The sequence below is a fragment of the Coloeus monedula genome (genome assembly GCF_965178545.1).
Source record: "Coloeus monedula genome assembly, chromosome: 19".
NCBI classification, from domain to species: Eukaryota; Metazoa; Chordata; class Aves; order Passeriformes; family Corvidae; genus Coloeus; species Coloeus monedula.
The window spans coordinates 4606307-4632567 of record NC_138799.1 but is presented as its reverse complement, the minus strand read 5'-3'; the positions used below and the strand labels follow the sequence as shown (position 1 = coordinate 4632567).

Genomic DNA, 26261 nt, shown 5'->3' with positions numbered 1-26261 from the left:
GCTGACTGAGGGCCAGCATGGCAAATGCCCTGGTATGAGCTGTCCTTATCTCAAACATCAAGGTCTCTGCTCCAGCAGAACTTGAGCACAACACTCAAAGGGCTTATATCCTGCAAGAAGTGGATTTGTTTGCTCAGTTCTGTTCTTTCAACCCCGGGAAGTTTTTAGTCAGGGCTTTCACTCAAAGAGCCCTGGGCAGCCCTTGTGGGAATTCAGAAGTTTGCTGGTGTTCAACTCATTCAGTTTCATCTTGAGGACAAGCAGTTGGAGCAAAGACAGTCCTGGGTAATTCCTGGACAGACTGCTCAGCCCTTCTGGCTGGCTTGCTTTCCACCTGCCTGCTGGTAGTCCTCTCCTCACACCACACCAGCCCAAGTGCTCTGCAGCCCCGAGGCTTCCAAGACAACGGGATCAGGAGAGTAGGACCTGCCCCAGGTTGAGCTGTGCCAGCACAGCCAGGAGGGCTGGGAGAGCCAGGCTGGCAGACCCCAAAGCAGCAGGGGCTCATTCCCTCCAGCTGCTCCACATACCACTCCCATTCCTTTCCAGAAGGGCTGGGAAGCAAAGGGAGCCTTTTCCCAGCTTCAGCTCCATCACAACAGACTGCAGCTAAGCTTGTTGCCTGCACAGGCTGCCAGGAAAGAGCCCAGCAGAGCTGTACCATCACTCTCACCTGAAAAGGGTTGGCCAGAACTACACTGGCTTCACAACAGCTGCTGCCAGCAGGATTTGAGCCGTGGGATGAGTGAGGTCTGCTCAGAAGTGGCACCTGCTCAACAAACCCACAGCTTCTGCAGGCTACAGCACAGCCACCTGCCCTGCTTTTTCCCCAGAGTAAGCTAAAATAAGTATACCCACACCATCCTCTGGCTGTGGTTTGCAGTTCAGGCCCTGTGTTTTAGACTGTTTGTTAGTCAGAACCAGAAAACACTCAAGAAGCAAATTCCTTGCCCTGCACTGCGCATTTCAGAATTAATTTTTCCTTTATCAGCAGCCAACATGACAGCAGCTCTGAGACAGGATACAATCCAGCACCTGTGATTTCTGTGGATCACATTGTCTCTTGGTCTAAAATCCCTTTAATGGACGGTGAAAGTATAGCAAGCAATAAAACCAGGACTGGAGTCACTGATGTACGCCAACACCCTCTGTCTGTTCTCGGAGTTTCCCCATGGAGAAGGTACCTGTGCCACCCTAAAGGTGCCTCCCACCTAACACAGTTGGGTGCTATTTGTCATGGCCAAAAGCAACAGGTTTAGCTCAGCTCTCTTCTCCTTCCAGTTATAAAATGCCTGAGCAAGTGCAGAGCCCTGTCTGTGGTTAGGACAGCAGAAATCAATGTTGTGAGCAACCCCGGGACCTACAGGGCTGCTGAGTCACAGTTCTCCTCCCTCACATGCCACTGAACCTTCCTTTATTATGAGTTTATTTACTTCCCTGTCCCATGAAACATTAGCCTGCACAGAGGCAGATTTGCAGGCTGAGGGGTTCTGCTGAATCACTCTGAGTTTATAGCAGCACTCAGCAGTGCAGTCCCCAAAAGAGACATTGCCAACTTGTCTCATCTTCCACGGCAGGTCCTCAGCCTGGCACAGCTCAAACACACCCATCCTTTCATTAGCTGATCTCACTAAGGGAGAGGCCAAATGAAACCAGCTGACATTTCACAGTTCTGTTAACAAAAATCCATTTCCATCAACCCCAACAGCAGAACTGGAAAAGGAAGGGGACTGAACTGAGTGAGGAGAGCTGATGGGTTCAAGCCCCACTCACTCCACAATTAAATGCACTCCCCAGACCTTCTTCCTGCTGCTTCTGCTACCCTGACATCATGCACCACACTGAGTATTTAAGCAGTGAATGGATTCCTTCCCCACCAGAGACAAGGCTTTAAGGCAGAACAGCAAACTCTCCTCCCAGAGTGCAGCAGCTCTGGAAACACAGCCTTCAATCCCATATCTTCTACCTCCCATCCTTCTACTCTTTCCCTCAGCAATCTCTTTTCTAAGAGCATCTTTACACCACCCTTAGTCCTTTGTTTAAAAGGGACAGCATAGCCCAGCATCCTTTGAAGCAACAAAATCCAGGTGTCTGACAGATTACAGACCTACTTCTTACCTTTTCCCCAAATTAGCATATCACCTGGAAAAATTAACTCTGCCACTTTTCCTGCTTCTCATCCAGCTGGATTAGACTTTCAGGCCCAACTGTATTCAGTGAAAATGATCTCATTTTATGCATTTCCCCCTGAAGCAGTCTTTCCCCACACTCAGTGCTCGATGAGAAGCACATGGATTTGAGTCAGCTCTCCTCTCTTGAGGAACAGAGGATTTCAAGTCCTTCCCGCTCAAGGTTAAAAACAATCCCTAAAAGAGTGTGTTGAATACAGAATAAATTCCACATTCTCCATTTGCCAGGCCAACTGGTGCAGGGCAACCATCCCACATCCTGAATTTGGCAGGCTAACACTTGCAGGTTTTCTATTTTAAATGCTCCTGTAATTTTTGGAATATATCTGTTAGCAGGTGAAGGTTTTCTTTGGGATGAAAGGGGTTTATTGTTCAATTCACCACTAACATTTAAAACATTTGAGGGTAAGAAATTGAGTTACAATCTCACCATTCCATCAATTTAAAAAATGAAGTTACTGGCCACAAGGGTCAAGCAAATATCATTATTTGAACATGCAAATGGACAAAAACAAATGTGCAAGACAACTGCTGGGTACATATCTACCAAAACATGTGCAGCAAGCCAGGGGAGCCAATTTCTGCTCAAATGAGAATGGAAATTGCAAACAAAAGCAGCACATCCATGTTTGCCAAGAGGAGAACAACCTGCTGTCCTGAAAGCTTAAAATGAATTTAAGAAGCACTGGATAGCAAACAACTGAGAGATAGGACTCAAAGTATCCCCCTGAGTGAGAAGAATATACTGAAGGCTCCAGCTGTGCCAGGTACAACACTGTGAACAGCTGATAATTCCATTTTCTACCCGTTCATTGTTTTGGACTGGAACTCTTTCATAAAGCTGCAGTTTTAGAAGGATATCTTGACTTCAAATTTCCATTTCAAACAACCATTACATTTCTTGAGGAAATACTTTGCTTCAGCAATTTTCAAATTATCATTCAAGCTTTTCATTCCTTTTTTTTTTTCCTTTGTAATGTTCTGTGAAAAAGGGGTGGGTTTACTCTTACTAATTGACAAAAAAAGGCTTCATTTAAAAAACCACAAAAACCCAAACAAGGCAGCCAGGTCAGAGAATAGCTTTCTCTATCCCTGCACCAGGCTGCACACCATGTGGTGCAACTACAGCAGTTAGTGGCCAGCTGCTTCCTTCATCACAGCCTTGGTAGCCACATTGCTGGAAGCAAGTCAAGAGAAGATAGAGGCAAGCACATGGCAGGGCCATATGGCTCAGGGTTAGAGGTTAGCTCTGAGCCACAGCAAGAAACCACCAAGCCTGCTGAGCTCCTAAAGAGAGCACATCCCATCTGATCATCGATACTCAACCACCTCCCCAGTATTCCCCGTACAAACTCCGAATCCACACATCTCCGATAGGCACAAGTGCCATACAACTACAACAGAGTGGCTGGGACACAGAACAGCATCCAGAAAGAGCAAAGGGAACACTTCTCAGCTGCTGTTTAAGAACCAGCTTGCTTTCTGTCAACCTAGCTGTGTTGGATGCTCCAGCAGTGTTGGGTTTGCTGTATTTCTGGGAGAAGCTGGAAAAGATGCTGCTTACTGTAGACTGAGAGGTGTGTCTGAATATATTCCCTTTAAGTTCTCTACCAGAGCACACAAAGAGGCAAAGGCAAGCAGCAGAACTGGGATCTGCCCCCACTCCAACCTCCCTGTTAGGTCTGGGAGAGCAGGTCCACTGTCCCCACATCTCAGAACGGATTAATGTAAAATTTTAAGAATGGTAGGGTAGACAGGCTTCTTGTCTCCTTCCCTGACCATGACTGGGATTGCTTGCTCAGGAGACCTTTGCAGATATCCAACTGTAGAGAGGCAGCCTTAGCAGAATTCCATTTTCACTGGATGCAGCTAAGTCTATCCAACAACCTAAAAATAGAACATGCTCAAAGCATTACTGTCCAGCTCCATTCAGGCAATTTGGCAAGTCCTAGAAATCCATGCAGCAGTATCACAGTCAAAAAGAGACAAAAAAAAAAAGCGCACTTACGCTGGAGCTCATGTGTCTGACCACATCTCGAGGGACCACTGAGCGATCTTCAAGCTTCAGCTAAGGAGAGAAAGAGAGATTGGCTTTAGTGACCCCAGATGATACTCAGTCAGAAATAACATGACAAATACAAATGCACAGTATCCCAACCCTCCAGACTGAGGAGGATTGCAGCGGAGGATTCTGAGGCGCTTCCATACACAGAGTTAATCCCCTTGGCACATTTGCCAAATCCAGTTGACAGATCTGACATCAGCAACCAGGGGATCCATCCACAACTGTGCTCTAAGTCAGCAGACACATCAAAAAGGGTGCAGACATTGACTCACTCAACCCCTCAAGTCTTCCTCTTCTCTTCCTCTGCCTGCACCACGCATCATTTCCTACCCACATCCAGTCTATGTAGTACAGAAGATACATCACAGCTCTGTGTCTCATCCTGCATGCTTTTCACCCAAGATACTCCCAAATATCTGTGGAAAGCCTGTTTGGCCTGGGACACATGAGCGAGGTCCTGTACAGTAAGAAGTCTTGGCTGGCAGGGGAATAGGTGACAAATCCACTGCAGCAAGCACTTATCTTGAAAAAAAAAAAAAAGGAAAAGAAATGGCTGTTTCTGCACTTAAAAGCTCTCAGGTCTATGCACATAATGAAACATCAATAAGACCATGGATAAAGCCAAAGCACTGCTTATTCCAGCTCCTGCTAAAGCACTTGCTGGCAAAGAGCTCATTCTGGCAACAAAGGATGTGGTCGGACCATCCTTACTTACCCTAGAGCAGCTCACACAGACCTGTGGGCACCAGGGAACGTATCACTTGATGACTCTCCAGTGATTAACCAAGTGATGCCCTTCCAGAAGTGGCCCTTCATCCAGCTGTTTCAATGGCCTCAAGACTACTTGCAAGCTATTTCATTAAGTGTTTTCAACAAGCTTAAAACTACAAAGTGCAGCTGCCACTGAATACACTGGAATGCTACATGAGGGATGATGTCCTAAGGGAGGCCACAAGAGTGAACTCCAATTTCAGGCTTGCTCAGTCTCCCAGTAACTCAGCTAAAATCTCCCTCTGCTGAACAGGGAGAAGCCTCATTTGCATTTCAGTGGTCCAGAAGTTATTTGCATTGGTACATCACTCCAGCCCTGCAAACATACTAATTACACCCCCCGTGCTCTGGGAAGTGCCACATGAATGCACCACCAGGGACAGAGCCTCTCTCACATCTCACTTTCAGAGCCCACCCTGTCACTACAGCTGCATTCCTGGCTTTTCCTTGCTCATCCCCAGCCTGAACTCCACTGTGCTTTGTCAGCATTTCATCCTAACCCACTCCCTGGCTTACAGCCTGCTTTACTAAATTAGACAAATCTATACTCCAAGAACAGGATCCGGAATCAAACCATAGCACCTGAGTATTTATCATCTTCTTGATTGCATTTTTCAGTAAGAGAGGAAGAGACCCAGCCAGCCAGGCTTTTAGACCCAACTTCTGGAGTCAGAACCACACTGGAGTGGGAAACCTGAAACCCACAAGCCCATTTCCAGATTGTAGAAGTGTTTTCACTGCCTCCCACATCCCACTGCGATATATAGATAGACATGAATTTTTATACAGCTTTCTAAAATTATTTGTTAAAGTAAGTACTCTACAGGCAGCCTTTTAAAATCCAGAATTGGGCTGCAACATTCACATTCCAGTAAGTACTCAAGCGTGAGCAGCAGTTTGGGTATTGTAACTGAAGTTTTCTCACTGCACATCTCCAAGTGTATGATGATACTTTCATTTCAAAACGCATTAGGGCTTAAATTGATGCATTAGGTTTCAACACATCACGGAGCCATATTGTTCCCTATGATGCAGCCTCTGAAGAACCCAGACCATCAAGATGATTCGATGTTACCCAGCAGCAGCAGCAATATATTTGGGTTAGTCAACATTGGTACATCACAGAAGCTGTAAATAAGCAGCATTCCCATTTTGTGATCCTTCCTCAATAATACAATCATACAAATTCTTCCCAAAGCAAAGTATAAAGCTTTCTCTACAGGGGGACTATATTTAACCTATTTTCAGGTCTCTTGGCTTTTAAAGGCAGCACAGCTATTTTCAGCTTCATGTGCCAGACCCACCTGTCTCAGTCGCAAGGAAAAGCAAGCCAAGGAGTAAGCAGAATGCCAGCATCAACAATAAATATTTCACAGGTCTGTCCTGTCACAAAAGACTGTCAAAACCCACAAGAAACCCGACCAGAGCAAGCTGGAATGGCTGTCATTGAACACAACAGTTCAGCCATTCCTCCTGTCCCCTGTTACACCCAGAGCAATGTGATGGACAGCCCCCTCCCTCAGCACTGAGGGAATTCTGTGGCACAAGCACTTTTAAAATAGGTCCTCACAGCTCAGCTGCTATATTTACCTCTATGAAAGGCAGTATTAGCATGGCTGGGTTTATGTTCTAACCATGTACATCAGTAAGAGCCCCAAGAATGAGAAATAGCAGTTTCCCAGAGATGCTCTGAGGAGTCCCATGCTCCTGTATGCCAAGCTGGGCTCCCTCCTCAAATGCAATATGCGTTTTGTGTTGCCTTTTTAAAAAATAAATTCACTATTACAAATGTTAAATAAGGCAAACCAAAGACACTCATCACTGCACACACATTTTACCCTGGTGAAGAGGGATGACACACCCAGCCTGCGGTCAGTTATGTTCCTTAGGGCCTTGACTGCTAAAAGAAGTGGCAGAATAGCTCTGGCCCCCTTTTACTTCCTTTGCTATTCAGATGCTTTCTTGGTGCTCAGCACTGAATCAGTGCCTGAGCTCTACAGCAAATTTACTCATCAAAAGGCACCAGCTGCAATCTGGAGAACACCTGATACTTCAGCAGGGTTGATGATGCTCTCAAACCACACACAGCAGGAGGGGTACACAAATTCTGATTTTCTGCATAAAGAACAAAAATCAACAAGACCATGTTCCCCTTCTCAGCTGAGTCATCTCACCTCAAATGAAATAAGGGAGCCATCAGGGCTCACACCTGGAACTGGGCAGACTGGGAGAGGACAGACATTTCCACTGAGCATGAACTCATTAAGCCTCAGGAGCTTTCTGCTTTCATCCACTTGCCTAATTTTTTATTACAAACTTGTCATTTGAAGCAAAGTCTTTGTGGTTTGGGTTTTGTTTGTTTAAATTAACAGCAGAGGTTGAGAGAGATGTCTGTGATAGAAAACTGGATCCTCACTTTAGCAAACAATTTGGCAGTGAGGTGTAAACATCCCTGGGCAGGGGTGGGCTGAACTCCCACTGTTAACTCCCTGGGTTTAACCTCTCAACTCCATTGAACATATGCAAGATATGGTGCCAATTTGCCTCTCCAACAACTCCCTTCTGACAAGGCTCAAAACCAGAGCAATTTACTTCAATGACTTGAACTAGCCACCAACGCCAAGTATTGTGGCAGGTAAATAAGCAACAATCACTGCTGAAGTTCAGTGGCAAATAATATAGGAGCTGCTGAGACTGATAAAGGGACAGCTAGCCCTGGTTGGTGTGTATCCAAACAAAATGAGTACTGGAGGCACTCAGTAGTGGCATAAATCCCTGGTCACTATCTGCATACCTAAAGCAGGGTTTAAATTAAACTAATTAGCAATTCAGGTTTGCTTGTAACATCATTGGTACCCAACAGTGGACAAAACCACTTCCACACAGGCTCCAGCTATTGGTGTCACCATCCCCCAGAATGTTTTAAACAACAGAAGAGAAAGGACAACACATTCATGCTTACTGCCAGCACATCCCTTCCTTTCCTACTCCCACATAGTTTCTTTTCTGCATGGGGCAGGAGTCTTGGTATTCCACTTTAGGAGAAACAGAAGGTGTAATTCTGCCTGCAAACAGCATTTTGGTTTGCTACTGCCACATGGCACTCCAGGTAGGCAATGTTGTCACAGGAGGTAGGGATGGACAAACTGTCCCCTGCTCCAAACATCCCAAAACCAGAAGCTGGGAACAAGTTCAAGCACAGAAGAGAACCTGAATGCATCGACCTGCAGTCCTTGGTTGGTCAGTCTCAAATACGCCAGGACACACCTTCCTTCAGAGGAGCTGACTGCTCTGTGTTGCAGGTTCAACCCGTACTGGGACACCAGGAAGGACGGGAGACCTTGGCACTGAGACACTCACTACACACGGATTTGGGAGCACACGTTTCACCTGGATCAGTCATGGTTTTACACCCACGTTTCTGCTCAGCTGCCCAGCAACAGAGAGGACTCTGGCTGTGGAAGAGGGCACCTGATGCAGTATAAAGGCTGCCAACGCCGACTCACAGTGTTAAAGTTCACACTCGACCAGTGCTGTCTCAGATTCTGGGGGGGCTCAGCCTTGAGAAAAGCAAGCTCAGGGGAGACCTCTTCCTTCTTCACAACTCCCTGATAGAAGTTGTAGCCAGGTGAGCATCAGACTCTTCTTCCAAGTAACCAGGCAAGGGGAAGCAGCCTCACATTGTGCCAGGAGAGCTTTAGATTGGATATTAGGAAAAATTTCTTCATCAAAAGGGCTGTCAAGCACTGGCACAGGTTGCCCAGGGCAGTGGCAGTCACCATCCCTGGAGCAATTTAAAAGGTATGCAGCTGTAGCACTTGGGAACATCATTTAGCGGTGGGCTTGACAGTGCTGGGTTGAACTCAAAGGTCTTTTCCAACCTAAAGAACTGCAACTTCTGACCAATAAAGAATAAAATTTGCTCAAAGGTCTTAACGTGATCCCACAGCCTCTACCTCCAACGCAATCACTGTGGTGACAACATCACTTTCTATTCCAGACACATTCCAAATTCCATCCTCCAAAACAAGAGCTCTGGAAATAAGCTCGTACAGATGGAGGAGAAAAAGCAGCACACACACAGTGGTAGCTGCTCATAAAAATGAGAATACAAGGCACCACAAAAAAAAAAATGGAGGAAAGCACAACGCTGGAGATGAAACTCTGTATGTTGAGCTGAACTGCTGTATGATGGTTGAGACATTTATCCAACTGAATCAGAAGTGAATTATCTACTATGAAAGCTGCTTCTGCCTCTTGAGTTAAACAAGGACTTGGACAGTAGTGGCCACCATGAGGGCAGGGAGGCCAGGCTGTGACCTGCACAGACCTGTCACTACTATTCATTCTGGGCTACTTGTCCATCTCCCAGGTCCCAACCCTCCCTTTGTACATCTTGTATAACTGATCTCATTTAAATAACTGCTCCCAGGCTCTATGCCTAAAACTGTAAACAAAAAAAGTTAAAAAGAAGAAATTACTTGCAATTTCGTGAAGCTATTTTGAATTCTCTTAATGGGACTAAAAGTGTGAGGGGAAAAATCATAATGCCTTTCAGATGTATTACCATTTTATGGCCTCCTTTTGAGTCAAGCCAATGTTTTATCCATAGAAAACATGTCACATTTGTCTTTTTGTGACAGTGGACAAACATTGTGATGGAGGAGACATGAGCTAGGTACCTGATTTCTGTCCAACATCAACAGTTAGAACTTTAGACTCACAGAGATGGAGGGGTTTTTTTAAACTGAACTGGAGAGTTCTCCTGGCAAGTCAATATCTAAATCTGTTCTGGAGTTAAAAATTAATCCCCTCCCTGGGACACTCCTCCAGGGTCACCAGGACTGTCAGTGTCCTACAATCCCCACATAAGCATTTTTGTTTACATGGACAGCACCTACTTGAGAGCTTGGAAGCCGCCATGGGAACTTGTAACATCAGCGCTCAGAAGATGAAGAAAACCCACAGGTTAAGAGCAAACTATAGGGAAAACAACTACTGCAGCAACAGGTAACATGGCACCACAGAGCTCTCCAAACCTCAGTACCACGCTCCATAACCAGTTAAAGCTAAATCCAAACATCTGGTGCTGGGAAGGGTAAAACCTTGCTTCGTTGTGCTGACAGACAGGCTCCTTGGAAGGATTTTGAAAGACCTGGACAGTCTCTCAGCACCTGAAACAGGACACGATGTACCATAGGCATGTTCCCATGCCTGGTTTCTAAACCTGACAGCAAATAAATCCTTTTCTCCAGTCCTGAAGCTGTGACTTGGAAATCTCCACCAGATGCACTGGTTTGTGCCTGGGACTACTGCCAGGGTCTCACTGGAGGTTAAGAGGAAACCTCCTTACTACATGAAGCAGCTCCTGGCCACCACCAGCTCCAGCCCCAGGCACTAAGAGAAAACAAAGCAGCTCCAGAGCTGCCTTGGCTGGAATGGCTGTGGGATGGGTGCTTATGGAAGTGGGCAGGAGGGAGCACAACTGGCAGCAGCCAACCCAACTCAGCATCCCCCAGTTCTTATTTTTTTTTAACTCTAAGGTCTGAGTACACACCCAAATTCACTTCAGCTAAAACAGTAGTGTAGCAATCAACTCAATACAAGCTGTTTTTATTTTCAATCTAGATGAGGTGTCTAAAAAAGCAAGTCAGCTGTCCAAATATATCATGGATACACCAAGTTAGAAGACAAAGGTTCAGAAATTCAATGACCCAGAAGATCTGAAGCCAAGATATTTTAATATCTTTTCAGTATCAACACATCACCAATGGCATCACATCTTGGAAAAATATGTTCCATATCCAAAGTTCACTTCCCGTGAAAGATTTCTGTTACATTGATCAGCTTGCATGGCACATGAGCAGTTGCAAAAAGCAAGAGGAGAGAAGATGAAGCAACAGCAGAGAATCCCCTGGAAGCTCACATTTGGTTAACACTGTGACATTTGAAGTGCCACATGTTGCTTCACTTCTAACTGGAGGTTTCCAACCATGCTGGGTTTTTATGGGAAAGAAAGATGGGAGAATGGGATTGAAGACAGACTACTAGAAACTTAAGACTCCTGAGAACGAAAGTTCTACTACCCAGAAGAGCTGAACAATGAGCTACACAATACAGAGGGTTTTAAAAACAACCCTTGAGGGATGCAGCTGCAAAAACATTAAAATAAATCTTTTGCACTGATTGGTACAAAAGTTCTGCCTGTGACACCTCCTGGCTACTCCTACATGGCAAGCACAAGTAGTCTGTGGCTCTTCCAAACAAAAAATTCAAAATCTGCTGGAGACAGGAGGCTGTGGAGATTCCTGCATTACTTACAGAAGAACTACACCCTTCTGGGGCAAGGTCTCAACTTTTGCCTGCACAAGTATTAAATGCCAGAGTGGTATGTGGCTTCCAACACCACCACACAACAGAGCTGGTCACTGCTCTGCCACGTAACTCACACCTTTAATTCATAGAATGGTTTGGGCTGGAAGAGACCTCAAAGACCATCTCATTCCAACCCCCTGCCATGGGCAGGGATCCAGGCTGCTCCAAGCCCCATCCAACCTGGCCTTAAACACATCCAGGGATGGGGCAGCCACAGCTCCTCTGGGCAACCTGTAGGCACACAGATTTTTACCTCTTTACTTTAGCATCATTCTGTATTTTCATAATACCATGATACTGCTTGTCATCTGAAAGCACTCAAAGAATCACAAAAGGAGAAAATATTTAGGAGTTACTTAGGAATTGCATCAGGAGATTAAAAAAATTGTTCAATATGAACAACTGAACTAACTCTCAAAAGCCTTGAGTGACTCAGGAACACACAGTTCCATTTGGTTTGGTCAAAGCAGGGGAAGGACAGTGAACAGGATCTTTGTTTCCTGTATTATGTGCAGGAGTCCAAAAGCTTGTTCATGAGGCTGCTTTGGGCAGTGCAAAACACCCCTCTGTGAAAGGTCAGGTTGATGATTAACTTCAGGTACAGGAAGGACAGAACAGGGGTGAGCAGGGGGGGTGCTAAAATGCTCCCCTGATCTGAAATAAATGCTTTAAAACACTTCACAGAGGCTAAGATGAAACCAAGACAGCTCTGCATCGCAGCAGCTCTACCTGCAGGCAGTCACCTGATCACAGATTACAATTCTTTTGTTCATGCAACCAGCAGCTCTGAATCTGCCAATCATCCAACATTCAGCACATCCACAGCAGCAGAAGCTAAGATTCACCACTAAGCCAACCCCCCCAAGTAGTGGCTGTTACCTGCAAACTACTGTGGATTGATGCTGCAGTTTGAACATAACATTTTTTCACGAAACAAGAAAGAGGCATGGCCTAAAGCAGAATTTCCTAATTAGCTCGTGAAGATTCCATCAGTGGTAGGGATGAACACAGCAGTTTCCAGCCCCAGGCCAGCACACACTGCTCTAAAACACACTTGCCTGTCACCAGCTGAACATCCACAAAACTCTAAACCCCCTGCTCTAAGGGAACATGATTTTTTATCTAATTACACACAAATTGTATCCAGGGCTGCCAGAGCCAGGCAGCACCTGCCATCATGTAGTCACTGAGTAAACACCAAGTGAGCTCATGGCAGGCAGCAGAGAAGTCTCTGCAACACCCACAAGAGACCAGGCAAGCTGAAAAATGAGAACCAGATCACTGCCTCCACATCACTACTCCCTTCTGACACTGCTAGAGGTGCAGGGAGGCTTGTAACACAGCAGCTTCAAAATGCAGCTGTGTCATTAGTTCTGATAATCTCCCAATGCTGCAGAGCCTCCCTGGGGACCTGCAGCTCTCGTAAGACAAAGTGACAGCTCTGTAATTTGTCTTTATGACATATTATGGAGACACAGAAACCTGAAGTCACTCAACTGAGTCCCTTCCAACTCCAGGCTGAAGATCCCTGAGTCTCCCCTATTTTCACATCTACCTGCAATGGACTTAACAGCTACTTTTGTTCCTGACCATGTTTCTGACCACACAACCTATTGTTTTTTATTTTATTTTTATCCTCCACATTATTTTTGGGTAATAAAGTACAAAACTCATTCCACAGCAAAGTTCTGGTCCTTCAGTCACAACCAAACAATGCAGGATCTTCCCCTCCTCCTAACAAATATCACCTTTGAGCCTTCTGGCAGAAAGACACTGAAATATTCTATTTTCCTTTTCTAAGAGGTGGAATTCAGTTAAAAAGTCTGAACAAATCATCGGATGAAACAAAAGTTCACACTAATTATAACCTGGGTAAATGCTGTGCTTTGGAGCAGAAGAATCTGGCTCTAACAGAAACCTTCTGCTAAGTAAAAAATCTTCTACTTGGATTTCCCTTGTCCAAGAAGTATTATTTATTTTACTGGCAACAAATCACTTCTGTGGCTCTGCATATTTACATGACATTTTGGAAAACACTACAACACAGATCGCCTGGCCTGGTGAACACACCACTCTGAAAACAAAGTACAAGGCAGTAATTCAAGGGAAGGAAGATAAGACAACAGGAAGGTTACTGGGTTGTTATTATTTAAAGGAAAAGAAGTAAGTTTGGGAGCATTTCCCAGAAGAGAGAATGTGGTTGGGAGAGAGGAGGATCCTCGAAGTAGACAAGCAAAGCTGCATAAACAACAGCCACTCTCAGCTTTTCAGTATCCTCAGCCTCACTTTTCTATCTGGTGTGTAAATGCTGACCACCACCACACAACCCACATGTGTCAGCCTGGGTTAAACGCCTGAAAAAGGGGTAAAGCAGCAAAGACAACCTGGTACTCAAAGAAAAAAAATTATGAAACAGTTTGACTTTAGCCAACCTTGTCATCAAGTGCTGTTTATTCAAACAGTACATTCCATATACCCACTGCCATCAACCAATAACCAGGACTTTCATCTGGGAACACAATCAAACCCTGTGTGTGCAAAAAGGTTTACAAAACTTTAAAGGAAATAAAAATAATAAAAAAATAAAGTAAAAATTATTCAGAAAGCATGAACATAATGATGCTCAGCATAAAGATATAGAAGAGTAAGTTTAAAAGTACATAGCTATGACTAGAAAATATGTAAAGATCTTTCAAGAGAAGATTTAGTGACTAGGAAGTCACTTAGAGTCCTATGGGGAATATTTCAAAGATGTCACCAGTTACAGGATTTAATCTAAATGTTGGATTTTAGTTTTTAGTAGCAGTTTATAGTAAAAAATGATCTGCCTTCTCAGTGTTTACAGTTTTTGCCTCATGTACTCAGTCTTCTAGATACAGCAGTTTTGGGAACATCAACTGCTAGAAGACAAAAGGATCATTGCCAGGTGCAATGTCCCAAAAGCAGATTATTACAGATTATTACAGGACGCCCCCTCCCATCTTCTTACAGTGCGATGGCTGATTAAAAGCAATACTCTCCTACCACCTCTGCCTAAGTATTTGAGGAAGGCTTGACCTAGAGCAGTGCTCCAGCACCAGATGGCACTGTTACCTGAGGAAAACCGCAGGAGACCGGAGTTACAGGCACGGGAAAAGCTGGTTGGGAGCAGTAAGCAGGAACGTGGACAGCATTATGCCTATACATCAGCCAGCACTGCTCACAGAGGCTGCCCCAACGCTCCCGCAGTAAAGCCTCACCCAAAGGACAGATCAGAGCCAGCAATCCCCAGGAAGAAAACTGCTGTGAGGAGCCCAGCAGCTCCACAGAGCCCCGAGCCCAGCGTGTCAGGAGACGCCTGGTTCCAACAGGACTTAAGGAATGGCTGCAGAGACCCTGGTGAACACCTGACCACGCAGGTGAAAGCAATGGCTGTGCTGCTCTTTTGGCAGCATCCGATAAGGTCTAAGGGAAATGCATTTGACTGCTAGAAGAAAATCCCCTGAGAAGACGCTCACACGGATGCTGACACCATCCAGTGTGACAGGAAGAAGAGAATCCCATTTCAGCCTCCAGTCTGGATTCCCAGGATTCCCACCAGCCCACTGTTTTAACTTGCCAATTAAGCTGTGTTCCTCCTTGTGTGCAAAAATAGTCTGTCCAGTAGCTCTTTTATTTACCTGAAGCAAAAGAATTCCTCAAATTGTTGCCTTGGGAGGGAGATGGCAATTATTATGCAACAGGTTTTCCAGGTTCTTGCTGGACCTGGATGGATTGGGATGCCATCTGGACAGCATCAGTGGCACAGAAATTAGTCACTGGCCACTCTGAGCTACATTTGGGGCATACAGCCAGGCCTGGAGGAAAGAGTGGGGCTGCTCAGACCTCCATCTGCCATTCCAGAGGACAAAAAGGATGCTGTGAGGAAATCTGTGCGACTGTTGCTGGCCAATTCATTACCGAGGCACAACAGGTGCACCTCACCTTTCTATATATTTGAGAGTAGGAATAAAGAGTGTATCCACACAAAATATTCCTTTGCTCCACATTCCTGAAGCAAACCAGGGTGGGCTTTTTTGCTGAGCCAAACTGGACTCTGCTGGGTTGTTGGCAACTCTGTGCTAGGGCACAAAGCATCCTCCCTCCCCTTGCAATCAGGTCAGCAGCGTGCAGGAGAAACTCCTTATTAGCCCACAGCAAAAAATCCACCTTGCAAAAACTGCCAGGGAACAACAAGAGGGAGACACATCAACAGAAAATCACCGTGTCTGCTTTCCAGCTGGTTAGCTCATTTGCTGCTGCTGTGAATACAAACCAGCCATTTAAATTAGCTTCTAATTGTTCACAATTATTCAGACACAGCATAACCTGCAAGCAGGAAGACGTCAGGCAAGTAGGAGAGAAAGAATGGTTTCAGATGCCTTAAAAAGATTCACATATTCATGCCTTGCAAGTCTCACAGCCTGCCATCTCCAGCAACGCTGCCTCTCTCACAGACCCCCCAGATGTACGCTCGGCATTGCAGAGGAAGGAGATAATCCACGGGTGTTTCTACACTTCAGGTTTCTAATCTTTCTTGCTCCCATTTTCGGACTGGTTCAAAAATTAAACCAATAATATTTTGGTCTACCCCAGTTGTTCACAGTCTCTGCACACACAGGCAGTTTGAGCAACACTATTTATAAAGCTGCTTAAAATTCTGGACACAGCCAGAGCTCTTTGATAGGATGTCAGCCATGCGACACCCGAACGTAGGAGGTTGACACAGGATGGTTAGTGTAATACAGCCCACTCTCCTTTCCCTTTCTTTCACCCAGAGCCTCCACTACCACCCTCACAGGAGTCCCTTCCCCCACAGACAGCAATGTTTCACAATTGCTGCAATTTTCTCTCCTAGGAAGGAGGGAAGATATTAGCGTGTTATCCTTAAATCCCTGGTGTGCCTGTTTCAGTTCACATATGAGACCCAGTGCAAGTCCAGTCTGCAGGTCAAATTACTTTAGGGGACTGAATCCAGACATATCTTAAAGAAAAAATTCCCTCACATTCAGCCCTGTTTGGATCCAGAGGCAGAGCACTGCCACAGAGCCAAAATACTGAAATAAGTCTAGGAACTTCAGCAAATTCCATAAACTTGAGCAAGATTATTTTATCAAGTACAGAATCTCCTAGAGGAGACAAAGTAACCCTGAAAAGCAATGTATAAATAGCTGTAGCTGAAAGCACAGCAAATGCTGTGTCATGCCACATTCCCAAGTCAATCCCAGGCAGCGAGCGCATGAAGCTGCCCAGCCTCCCTTGTACCTTCTCTGAGTTTCATGCCTGCTCTGGAATCAGAGCATCCCCCTGGAGAAATATTCCTGGTTGATCTCACATGCAGAACACACTCCCCAAGCACACTGCAGTGCCTTAATGCTCTGTTACACAGGAGGAACGCTGCATGGACAGACAGGCTGCCTGCAGCCCGAGGAGGAGAGAGAGGGCAGTGGATTCCAGAGGCGGATCAGGACCTGGCTAGCTTAGCTGACAAATACAGGATGCTCAGGCTGGCCTTGGGGGCAGTTTCCACAGCCAGTGATTAAGAGCACTCAGGGGACACTCAAATTTAGCTGACAAGGAAACCAGTGGCACTGCCTCCTCGTGGGGCCACAGCCAGGGCAGAGGTCTGGGGTCACCTCGCTCCCTCCTGGCACAGAGCAAAGGCAAACACTGCTTTAAGAGGTACAATGGCCAATGCTTGCTCCAAGGCAGAGCAAGCATTCTGTAAAGGCTTCCTGTTAAATAACACGCCTTCTGAGCCAGCTGTATCCACAGTTAAGTCAGACATTGCTTAAAAAAAAAAAATCAAAGCCTTTACATTCAGCTGAAGCAACTTCTGGAATGCTAGAGAGAATCCACCCAAATTTCAGTGACAGTGTGGGTACCCCATGCATGCATTTATTTCTGATAAACAGCAAAGCCACTCCCCCAGCTCACACTGCAGAAGACTGTGTGAATGCTACTGGGACAATGCAGCACAATTGCATCATTGCCCAAAAAACCTCAGCTGCATTTTCTATTCACTGAAAGAGTTTCAGTTATCCCCCCTATACATAAATGCTGTATTGGCCATTACAAAAAGGAGGAACAGCCCTTACTGAATCCATACACCAAGCTACAGAAGCTCAGTTATTTAACGACTGGATTTCTGCAACCTCTGCACTGTGACATCCCTTTCTGTGAGGGGTGGATCCACCACCTGCGGAATGGCTGGGGGAAGACTAAAACATCTCTCAGCCACAGCAGGTTTAATTCACTGCCTCCTGCTTGTGCGCTCTATAATACAAAAGCAACCAACCAACCTTCAATTCCTTTCAATAAATCTGAAAAAAATCTCAACAAGAACTGGTGACAGTTATGATACAATAGGGACAGAAATATAAAAGCCCTGCAGAGTCTGACTTAATACCCTTGGAGCAAAGCCTTGTTTCTCCCCCCTAGAAGAGATGAGTCTACTGGACTGACTTTTTCTTCCTTCCCATCTCAGCCAGAGCACAAAGCTTTCAACACCATATTTAAAACTCATCAATGTCATCATACAGCACTCCTGTATCATTTTGCCTTCAGGTGTTTTCTTGGCTGACTTCTAAACCATTTACTGTTAAGCTCTCCAGATTTCTGCCAGCAGCCTGAGACAACACAGCATTTGCCCAGCAGAACATCCAGCAACTGCATGGAAACACCACTCTCCTCTCCACATTACTCCACAGGTTCAGTTATTCAGCAGCATATCTGAAGTGACAATAATTCAAGGTTATAGCCTGGGGAATCTTCTTTTCTCCCCATCTCTTCCTTGGGAACTAAGCAACCAAGCAGCACATCTGGAGATGGCTCACAGAACTCACCGAGCCCCTGGTGTAAGCAAACACTTAAAGCAGTGGCACAGGAACCACAGGAGCAATCAAGCCAGATGTTCCCTGGTTTTGTACAATGTACACACAGTTCCCATTCTAAACCTGCTTGAAGGCAGATTATTAAGTTCTCCTTTACACAGGTTTTAAAGGCAAAATCCTTTCCACCTGCATTAATCCTCACCAGGGTAACATACAGACAGCTACAAATTTCCTGTAGGAATACATCTTTATGCTCCTCTGCTCTGCACAGGCTCTACAGCCCAACAGCTATAGAGCAATCACAAATTACTGGGAAAAAATATTTCCCAGGATACTCAAATCCAGTTTCCAAGGAAGGCTTCTGTGTTTAGGAGACCCAGCATCCGAAGAGTCCCCAGGGGAGTAACATACTTCTAGACCAACCAGGAAGCTGTGAAATATTCCATTTTTAACACGAGGAGTGTTTCCCAGAGACCCAGAACTGCCCCTTCACTAAAAACATTTCTGAAAGGTCACCTCTTACAGGCAAGCAAGGGGAGATTGACTGTTAGCAGAACTCACCTCAGAGCTGACTATTTCCCCATAAATGTAAAAGACTAAAGCCTCAGAATTTTCCAAACCGGGGTTTAAAACTCTTTTAAGGGATGCTTTGCTGCATCCTTCACCTTGCATATAGATCAGGAAGCTGCTCCTAGCAGGAAAATGTCTTTAGTGTCTTCTTGCCCAAAGTCACAAACATCACCTGTAAGGTATTTCAATGCAGAGCTGCTTAGAGAAGATGATAAAATAGCACTGGGGGATGTCATGTTTGACTTGGAAACTTTGTCATATGTTTCACACTTATGAGGTGCATTTGCTCCCCTCCTGTCTGTCCCAGCCCTCCTTCAGATGAACGTAAGGTCTGAGATGAGCCAAGGTCTTTGATTTAAAGCACCTTCATTGCCTTGCTGGACTCTCTCAGGTGTAATCTGACTGGATGTAAGCAGCTCTACTGAGGATGCCCTTGGAGGAATAAGTGCTCACTTCCAGACAGCACAAGCAAAAAGAGGTAAAAGTCTGCTTGCCCAAAGTCAGCAGCTCTGCCTCCAAATGGCCACGTGGCCAGGCAGTGAGAGGTTTTATCCCCTCTAAAGAAAGCATCCAGAGCACCTTTCAGAGCAGAAAGGTACCAGGTCCTAGCACAGATGCGATACGGAGTCTTGCGCTGTACCTGTGCTAATAGCAAATATCTTAACCAAGAAGGAAAAATACCAAGGACAAATGATAAAGCTAATCCATTACAAAGCCACCGATCCCTGTCCCTGTAGTGGCTTGACTCCAAGTGCATGCTTTGTACATCTGGATGCCTTTACATCTACACACCAAACAATAAAAACAGTCTGGTGAACAACTAATCAATAGTGTCCTCTGCAAAATAAATTTACCTTTTAAGCTAAGCCTGTTATCCTTGACAGTGAGCCCCATATTTCCTGGAACTGTAATTCGCTTGATGCCTACTTCCTAAAATTACCTTTTTTGAGGATATATTGCTATGCACATACACAGCAGGTAAGTGGGTATTTTGCTTTAACACCAGACTCTGTTATGTGCCATATACATAACACGTTCTTTGCTTTAATGACTTCAGCTATAACAGAGGGATTTCAGCTCATCACAACCCCGGTGAAACACTGAGCCATAAACACAGGTGGAGCAGATTTGCAAACACTACAAAAACACCCTTGCAAGATGATTGAGAGGGCTCTGCTCCCCTGACAGCTGAACAGTGCTCTGCCTCCTCTTCCTCTTCTGAAAAATGGAGGTTAACTGAACTCTGCCTTTACCCAGCACTGCCAAAATGCCACAGTGAGGACTGTCCTGAAAAGCCTTGAAACAGGGACAAAGCTGCACGCCTGTGACTGAGGAAAGGAATGATTGGACAGCAGATTTTAGAGTTGCTGAAAAGTCACATGGCATGAACTAAACAGCATTAGCACAACCGTAAGCAGAACTGCTCCGAGGTGCTGAGCCCCAGCCATGTTCTGGGAAGGATCCATGGGCTGGTAAACCTTAGGCTGCATTATTTGGCCTGTCATTCCTAATTAAACACACAAACTAAGTTCCTCCTTAAAACTGCCCCTGCCCATTAATTGCCACTGTACACTACTCAGATGTGGCAGGCTCCTGAACAAGAGATGTAACCCCCAGCAGCAACTCTAACCAAGCCACATGAGGCACTGCCAGGACACTCCTATGCTGACAACAGCGATTTTTACTTGAAAAAGGTTGCTCAGCTTTGCAGGCATATGCAAGGTACTGTGCCATCAGCCACTGAAATGCAGCAGCACTGGGGTTGAACATGGTACCTATAAAAAACCAGGTGCACTGTTAAACTGGGGACAGTAATATGCCAAGAAAACAGCACTCAAGTATCTACTCATGTACTCAAGATACTGTCAAGATTAAAAAGTATGTTGTGTATACAGAAAAAGCCACAAAAGGGACACTTTCGTTAGGAATATGAAATGACCCACTGTGTTCTTAGCACAAAAATCCAGAAAGCACCTGATGCAGTAGAATCTTTAGTGAAAAGTCCTCAATCATGAACATCTGTGTAACAACCACCAGCCTGAGGCTTGCTGCTGACACACATTCCTCATCTTCCTGTCAGAATTTTTGGGGGATACAGCCCTTATCAGGTGTGCATTGGGTGGTCCCCTGCATGTTACAACACACAGCTTTGCAGCAGAATCAAGCAGTGACCACAGAGTACCTCCTTCTCCACACACAGCCAGCTTCCATCCCACTTAATTCCTCCACTTGGATTCATTTCTCATTACCCCAGAGCTCCATGCCTGGCTCAGATTGCCATGGCTGCAATGCTACCTTTATCCTATCAGATACTTAACGGGGCCTCAAACCTCCCTGCTCTCCTTTACCCTGGCCTTGGGCTCTGACACTGCAGAATTATGATTTGGACAGGCAAAACATGGCACACAGGAGGATGAACTGGTCAGGATGCCAACACCAAAGCCTTAAGGATTGTATGTGCCATGGCATTTAGTAAGGCTCAAGCTGCTGTTTCATTAGGCTTGCTTAATGAGTCATATTAAATAGCATATATATAAGAACAGGTTTTCTATTCATGCAAGGACCTCACTGGATTATTATGGTGAAATGCTGCCACTACAATGGAGTCTTTTTTCATTTTATATACTTAACCATGACCTACATTCCTTTGCTCAAAGGAGCCCCATCTCCAGAGGGAATGTGCCTCTTTAATCAGCTCCAGCATTTTTTCAGGGTTCAGCAGGCATGGATGGAGTGGCCTTATGTCTCTTCAGATAACACAGCTCACAGAAGCTCCAAGAGAGAGTGGTAAAAAAGCCACCAGGTTCAAATAATGGCAGGCAGTACCTGCAACCTGATTTGATGGGCACCCTTTGCTCCAGAGACCACTGGGGCTGATGAATACCAAAGCCTCCACATGCCCCCAGTGAGCCTGGCCAGCTGCTTTACCTTGCTGGACAAGGGCTTGTCTCCTGGAGAAACTGCAGTCAAGATCAGATTTGAGGAGGAAGATGAGTTCAGGAGGCTGCTTTGGGGCACTCAGCAACCTCAACTCTTGTCTCCACAGGAAAGGAGCCTGTTAGCCCCTAGTGAAAAGAACAGAGACAAGCAGACTCATGGGCTGCATTAAAATACAGAAAAAAAGAGCAGCAACTCATGTGTAAGGATTACACCTAACCCGTGTGTCCCAAAGTTCTGGGAAATTCAAACTGCTTTCAAGATACAGCTGCTACTCTCTACTAATGCAGAGCTAGCAAAAACCAACCCTGCAAAACACACACCCCCAACCCAACCTAAGGAAGTCCCCAAGAAACCAGAAATGAACCATAGAAAGTTCAAAAGACAATGAATTTGTGTAAAGCTGCTCTGGGGCAGCGTATCCAAGGAGCCAGGCCCAATCCCTCAGGGCTGCAGCCTGAGCTGGCTCAGAGCTTCCCCATGGCACACTAGCGACATGGACACAGTCTGTCAGCAGGGCATCAGGGACAGCAGCTCACACTGAGGTCATCAGGAATGCAACAGGAACCGAAAAAAGGTGGAAAAAGCACTGACAGAACAACACACCTCACCGCCACAGCCTTCGGAAAACACATCTGAGCAGTGCATTCTCCCCATCAGGATGTGTTTCAGATCTAGCGTTTTTCAATCCCACAGCAATTTTAGACATTCAAAAACCCAACAGTTTTTACAGGCTGAACCTCATCATTTTTCTCCCCTCTCCATCACCAGCAGCAGCACAGGTCCCTGATCCCTTTGAAGGCTGCTTGCTTCGTGGAGGCAGGATGCAGAACAAGATACGCCCAGTGCTGCAAAGCTCAACGCCACTGACAGCAGTAAAAATAACTCCTGCTTTGGTATACACTAAGCAGTTAAAAGCAGGAGATGCACAGAGAATGTGCATACAATAAGCTGTCACAAAACAACAAGGATTATGTTGCACAGAAATATGTCTCAGATTTAAACAGATATGAGATCACCAGGGGCGGGGTAAGAAAACCACAGATGAAGAAAATCCCACGGTTTTTCCTTTGCTTCTTATCACTCCAAGCAGAACAAGCTAAGCAGAGATCAGGCTTAAAGTTCCCTGTAATTGGAAGGAAACAAACACATCCTCTCCTTTTTCATGGTATGAACTCCTTCCTTTTTTCAGGCAGCTCTTCTGATACGCTGGCTGGGAAATGTCAGTGAAAAGGACTTTGCACTAAGGCAGCGGTCAGGCAGGTCTGGCAGCCAGATCACATCCAAATGCAGGCTCCCCAAGGCAGGACAGACCTGAGTCTCTCTTTGCAGCAGGACCCAGCACCACAGACACCATTTCTACTACATCCACCCCCTCACTGCAGCACCAGCACTTCTCAGGTTCCTGGTGCTGCTCAGCATCACATCTTCTCTCAAATTTCTCCATCATCCTTGCCAGACTTGGGGAAATGAAACAAAGCTCCCAAACCCAGCTGTGTGCAAGCAGGCACCTTCCCTCTGTACAACACACATGCTGCTTCAGCTCCAAATTTAGAGCTCTTCCTAGCTTTTAGTCTGGTCAGCAGGCCAGGCTGAGATAGATGATAACACAAAAATGGGAATTACTAAAAATCATTTATACAGAGGTGCGGTACACACTTGCCCATCAGTGCTTGAGTCTTCCACCACAGCCATACTCCAGATCCTTTCAGGACTACCTTGTCACCACAACGCCATTGCCCACAGGCATCTGCACTAAAATCCTCCTTGACTGTCAGAAACAGACCAATACAGGGATAACTTCATGGGCTTTGGGTGTCTAAGTTCTCCAGCCAGGTACTCAGAAGCCTCAGAGTTAAAGCATTTAAGTGTCATGCACTTTTTGAACAGGAACAGCCCTAAGATCTGAAGTCTGCTTAAAATCGACGCCTGTAATTCTGAAGTCCCAAATCTATTTCATCTAGGAAAGATGTTTTTCATACATCTTTTAAAAAAGGTATCAATTAAGTTTAAAAAGAAGCTGCTGCTCTCATCTCAAGACCAAGTGATGACTGGTAGAGATGATCTCAGAAAGTGATTGTAATAATAGCAATTTGCAATTGAATCCTACTTGTCTTCTACCACATGTACCCATCTCAGACTCTTCCACAAAGTTCAAGGAACACTCTAGGGCTGAATGGATGGATCAAGACAAATTGTAATTTTCCTCTTGCAGGAACACTCAGAAGTATAGTCCCACAATAACACTGCAGAGACAGCACGTGATGGATAAATATTCCATTGGGAAAGTCACCATGGCTCACTCTTTCAGAGGACAATTATAAAAAGAGAATTGTGAAGATGCTTAACGCTCCACCAAAAAGCAGATTCCCAGATGTTACCAACTGTCTGGGCACTCAAACAACACTTCTGTTCATAATAATGGGGAAAAAATAACCCCTTGTGATGTGCACAAAAGTAAGGAATTGAAAAAGTATACCGAGTTTCCTAAAAAAAAAATCCCTCATGGCGGTGGAATGGGGTGCGATAAAAACAAGACACACCCAACAGCGTGAGGTTTTAACAGCAGCTTTTGTGAATGGAGCACTGAGATGATTCAAGGAAGTATTAGAGTCTCAAAACACTTCAAGAGCAGCTCTGATCGATATCTATCTCACCATTACAACATCTCTTGGCAGAGACACGCACGTTTCAATACATCCGACAAAGACAATGCCTCTCTCGGCTCTGAGACACACGCTCAACACATCACTCAGATTTCACCCAAGTGACATTTCAGTAGCACCTGCCCCCAGTGAAAACAGCTATTTATAGCAAGGTGGGTGTTGAGAAGGGTGATTTCACCCATCACTTGAGGCCTGGGTGCAAATCACAGACTGCATGTTGTCATTTCTGATTAAAAGCTCTTCCTGGTCTCTAATGAAGATTTGCCACTTTGCTAAATCACACGGTAGCTGAACTTGGCAGGTGCCAGGTTTTCCTGAAAGCACAAGATAAAGGCACTGTTAAGAGGAGAGTAAGCTTAAGTAGCAGCACTAGGTATGCACAAAGCAGGTATTAACCTTGCAATGTTCCTCCCTGAGCCTCATTTCCATGAGAACAGAAGAAACATCCTTTGTTTTACCCTTCTTCAGAATACAGATAATCCTGCTTCATTTTATACAGCCTAAAGCAATTTAGTGGGGGGAAAAAAATGCCCTTTTAGCTCACGTGCCAGCGTTACTCACTAGCAGGAAAACCTAAAAGCTCAGCTCAACATCACTCCTCAGTTCAGATGCAACACTCCCAGGCTAGAAGGTCATAATTAACCACTTAAGCATTTTGAGAATATCTAGGGATCTTTTTCTGATGAAACTGGAAAATTGAGAGGGCAGATGGATGCCCTGCTAGCCATCCGGAGCAGGGTAGGGACTGCTCTCAAGAGCAATGAACATACTATTGCCCTGAATAACTTAATTCCCAGTGAACAATGAAAATAGCAAAGATAAAAGATGTGAAGAGAAAGGGTCTTTGAGTCTCTGGAGGTGTGGGGAGAAAACTAAACCTAATCAAAGTGCATGAACACTTCAGGGCCTCGAAGCAGCCAAATGGTATCAAAAATCAAAGAAAGAGCTATGAAAAAACAACCTGATACAACAACAAACTTTTGTGTACAGCAGCAGTGCCTGATCCTCTTACAGCACAGCAGGAACCACCTGAGCCAAGAGCCCAGTTAGAAATACTTAAGAACTGCAATTTGGTGTCTTTTCTACCACGCACAGTTGTATACACAGGTTGGACAATGATGCTCTGAATGTCACTTTGCCTCTAATCCTTGATCTTTTGTTTTAAGGCTTTATTCAAGCGTTGCCAGCACTGCAGATCAGAGGCAGGCAACCTGAACTGTGCTAAAGCTGGGCTAAGTTAGCAGCACTAACAAGAACAACTGGCATTTCATAAAGATTCCTTAGGCTGCTTTCCAGAACAAGAATCATGGACTCCCCAGCTCCTGGGGTGTTCAATTTGCTGCTACCATCACAAATTCTTCCAGCACCAAGAAGAAGCAGAAAGGAGTCACACAGCAGAGTTCTAAGATTGCTCATAAATGCTTTTATAGAATGGCTTGCTAGCCCAAACCAAGTACCAAGCAGCCACAAAGATCCCAGTTCTGGAAAAGACCTCTTCACCCTGAGTTTGTTGCCCCCTCAGCAGCACAAGAGCACAACACTCATTCAGAGACACAAGTACAGGAGCACAGAGATGGGAATCTGCCCTACAAACACCACCTTTAAAGTTGATTTTTCAGTCCCTTCATTTCTCACCACAGCTCTCCTGACAGCAAGCACTTATCACTGCCAGATTAGAAGAGATTATCACAAGAGAAAGTTAAGGTTCTTGTCAGTCACCAGGACAGTAAAGTGCACTCAGTGGTTACTATCAGAGGTCGGGTGGGTGATGAAACCTCTACCCAACTGACCATGGCCAAAGTCAAACACTGTTTGTCAAAACCAACAGGTTGGGTTT

General features: G+C 45.3%; 1 protein-coding gene across 2 annotated transcripts in view; it reads right to left on the bottom strand.

The window, feature by feature from the left end:
• The window catches only part of UBE2O (ubiquitin conjugating enzyme E2 O), a 62339-nt gene that overhangs the window by 24798 nt on the left and 11280 nt on the right, over positions 1–26261 (bottom strand). The window contains exons 1-2 of one of the 2 annotated variants that reach the window (XM_082294092.1): positions 6330–6410; positions 4198–4257 (exon numbers count right to left, since the gene is read on the bottom strand). In XM_082294092.1, coding sequence (XP_082150218.1) covers positions 4198–4209 — 12 coding nt within the window. In that variant the 5' untranslated portion in view covers positions 4210–4257; positions 6330–6410. Of the gene's footprint in view, positions 1–4197; positions 4258–6329; positions 6411–26261 lie in introns of those variants that run through there. The other variant, XM_082294091.1, reaches the window with a different exon arrangement.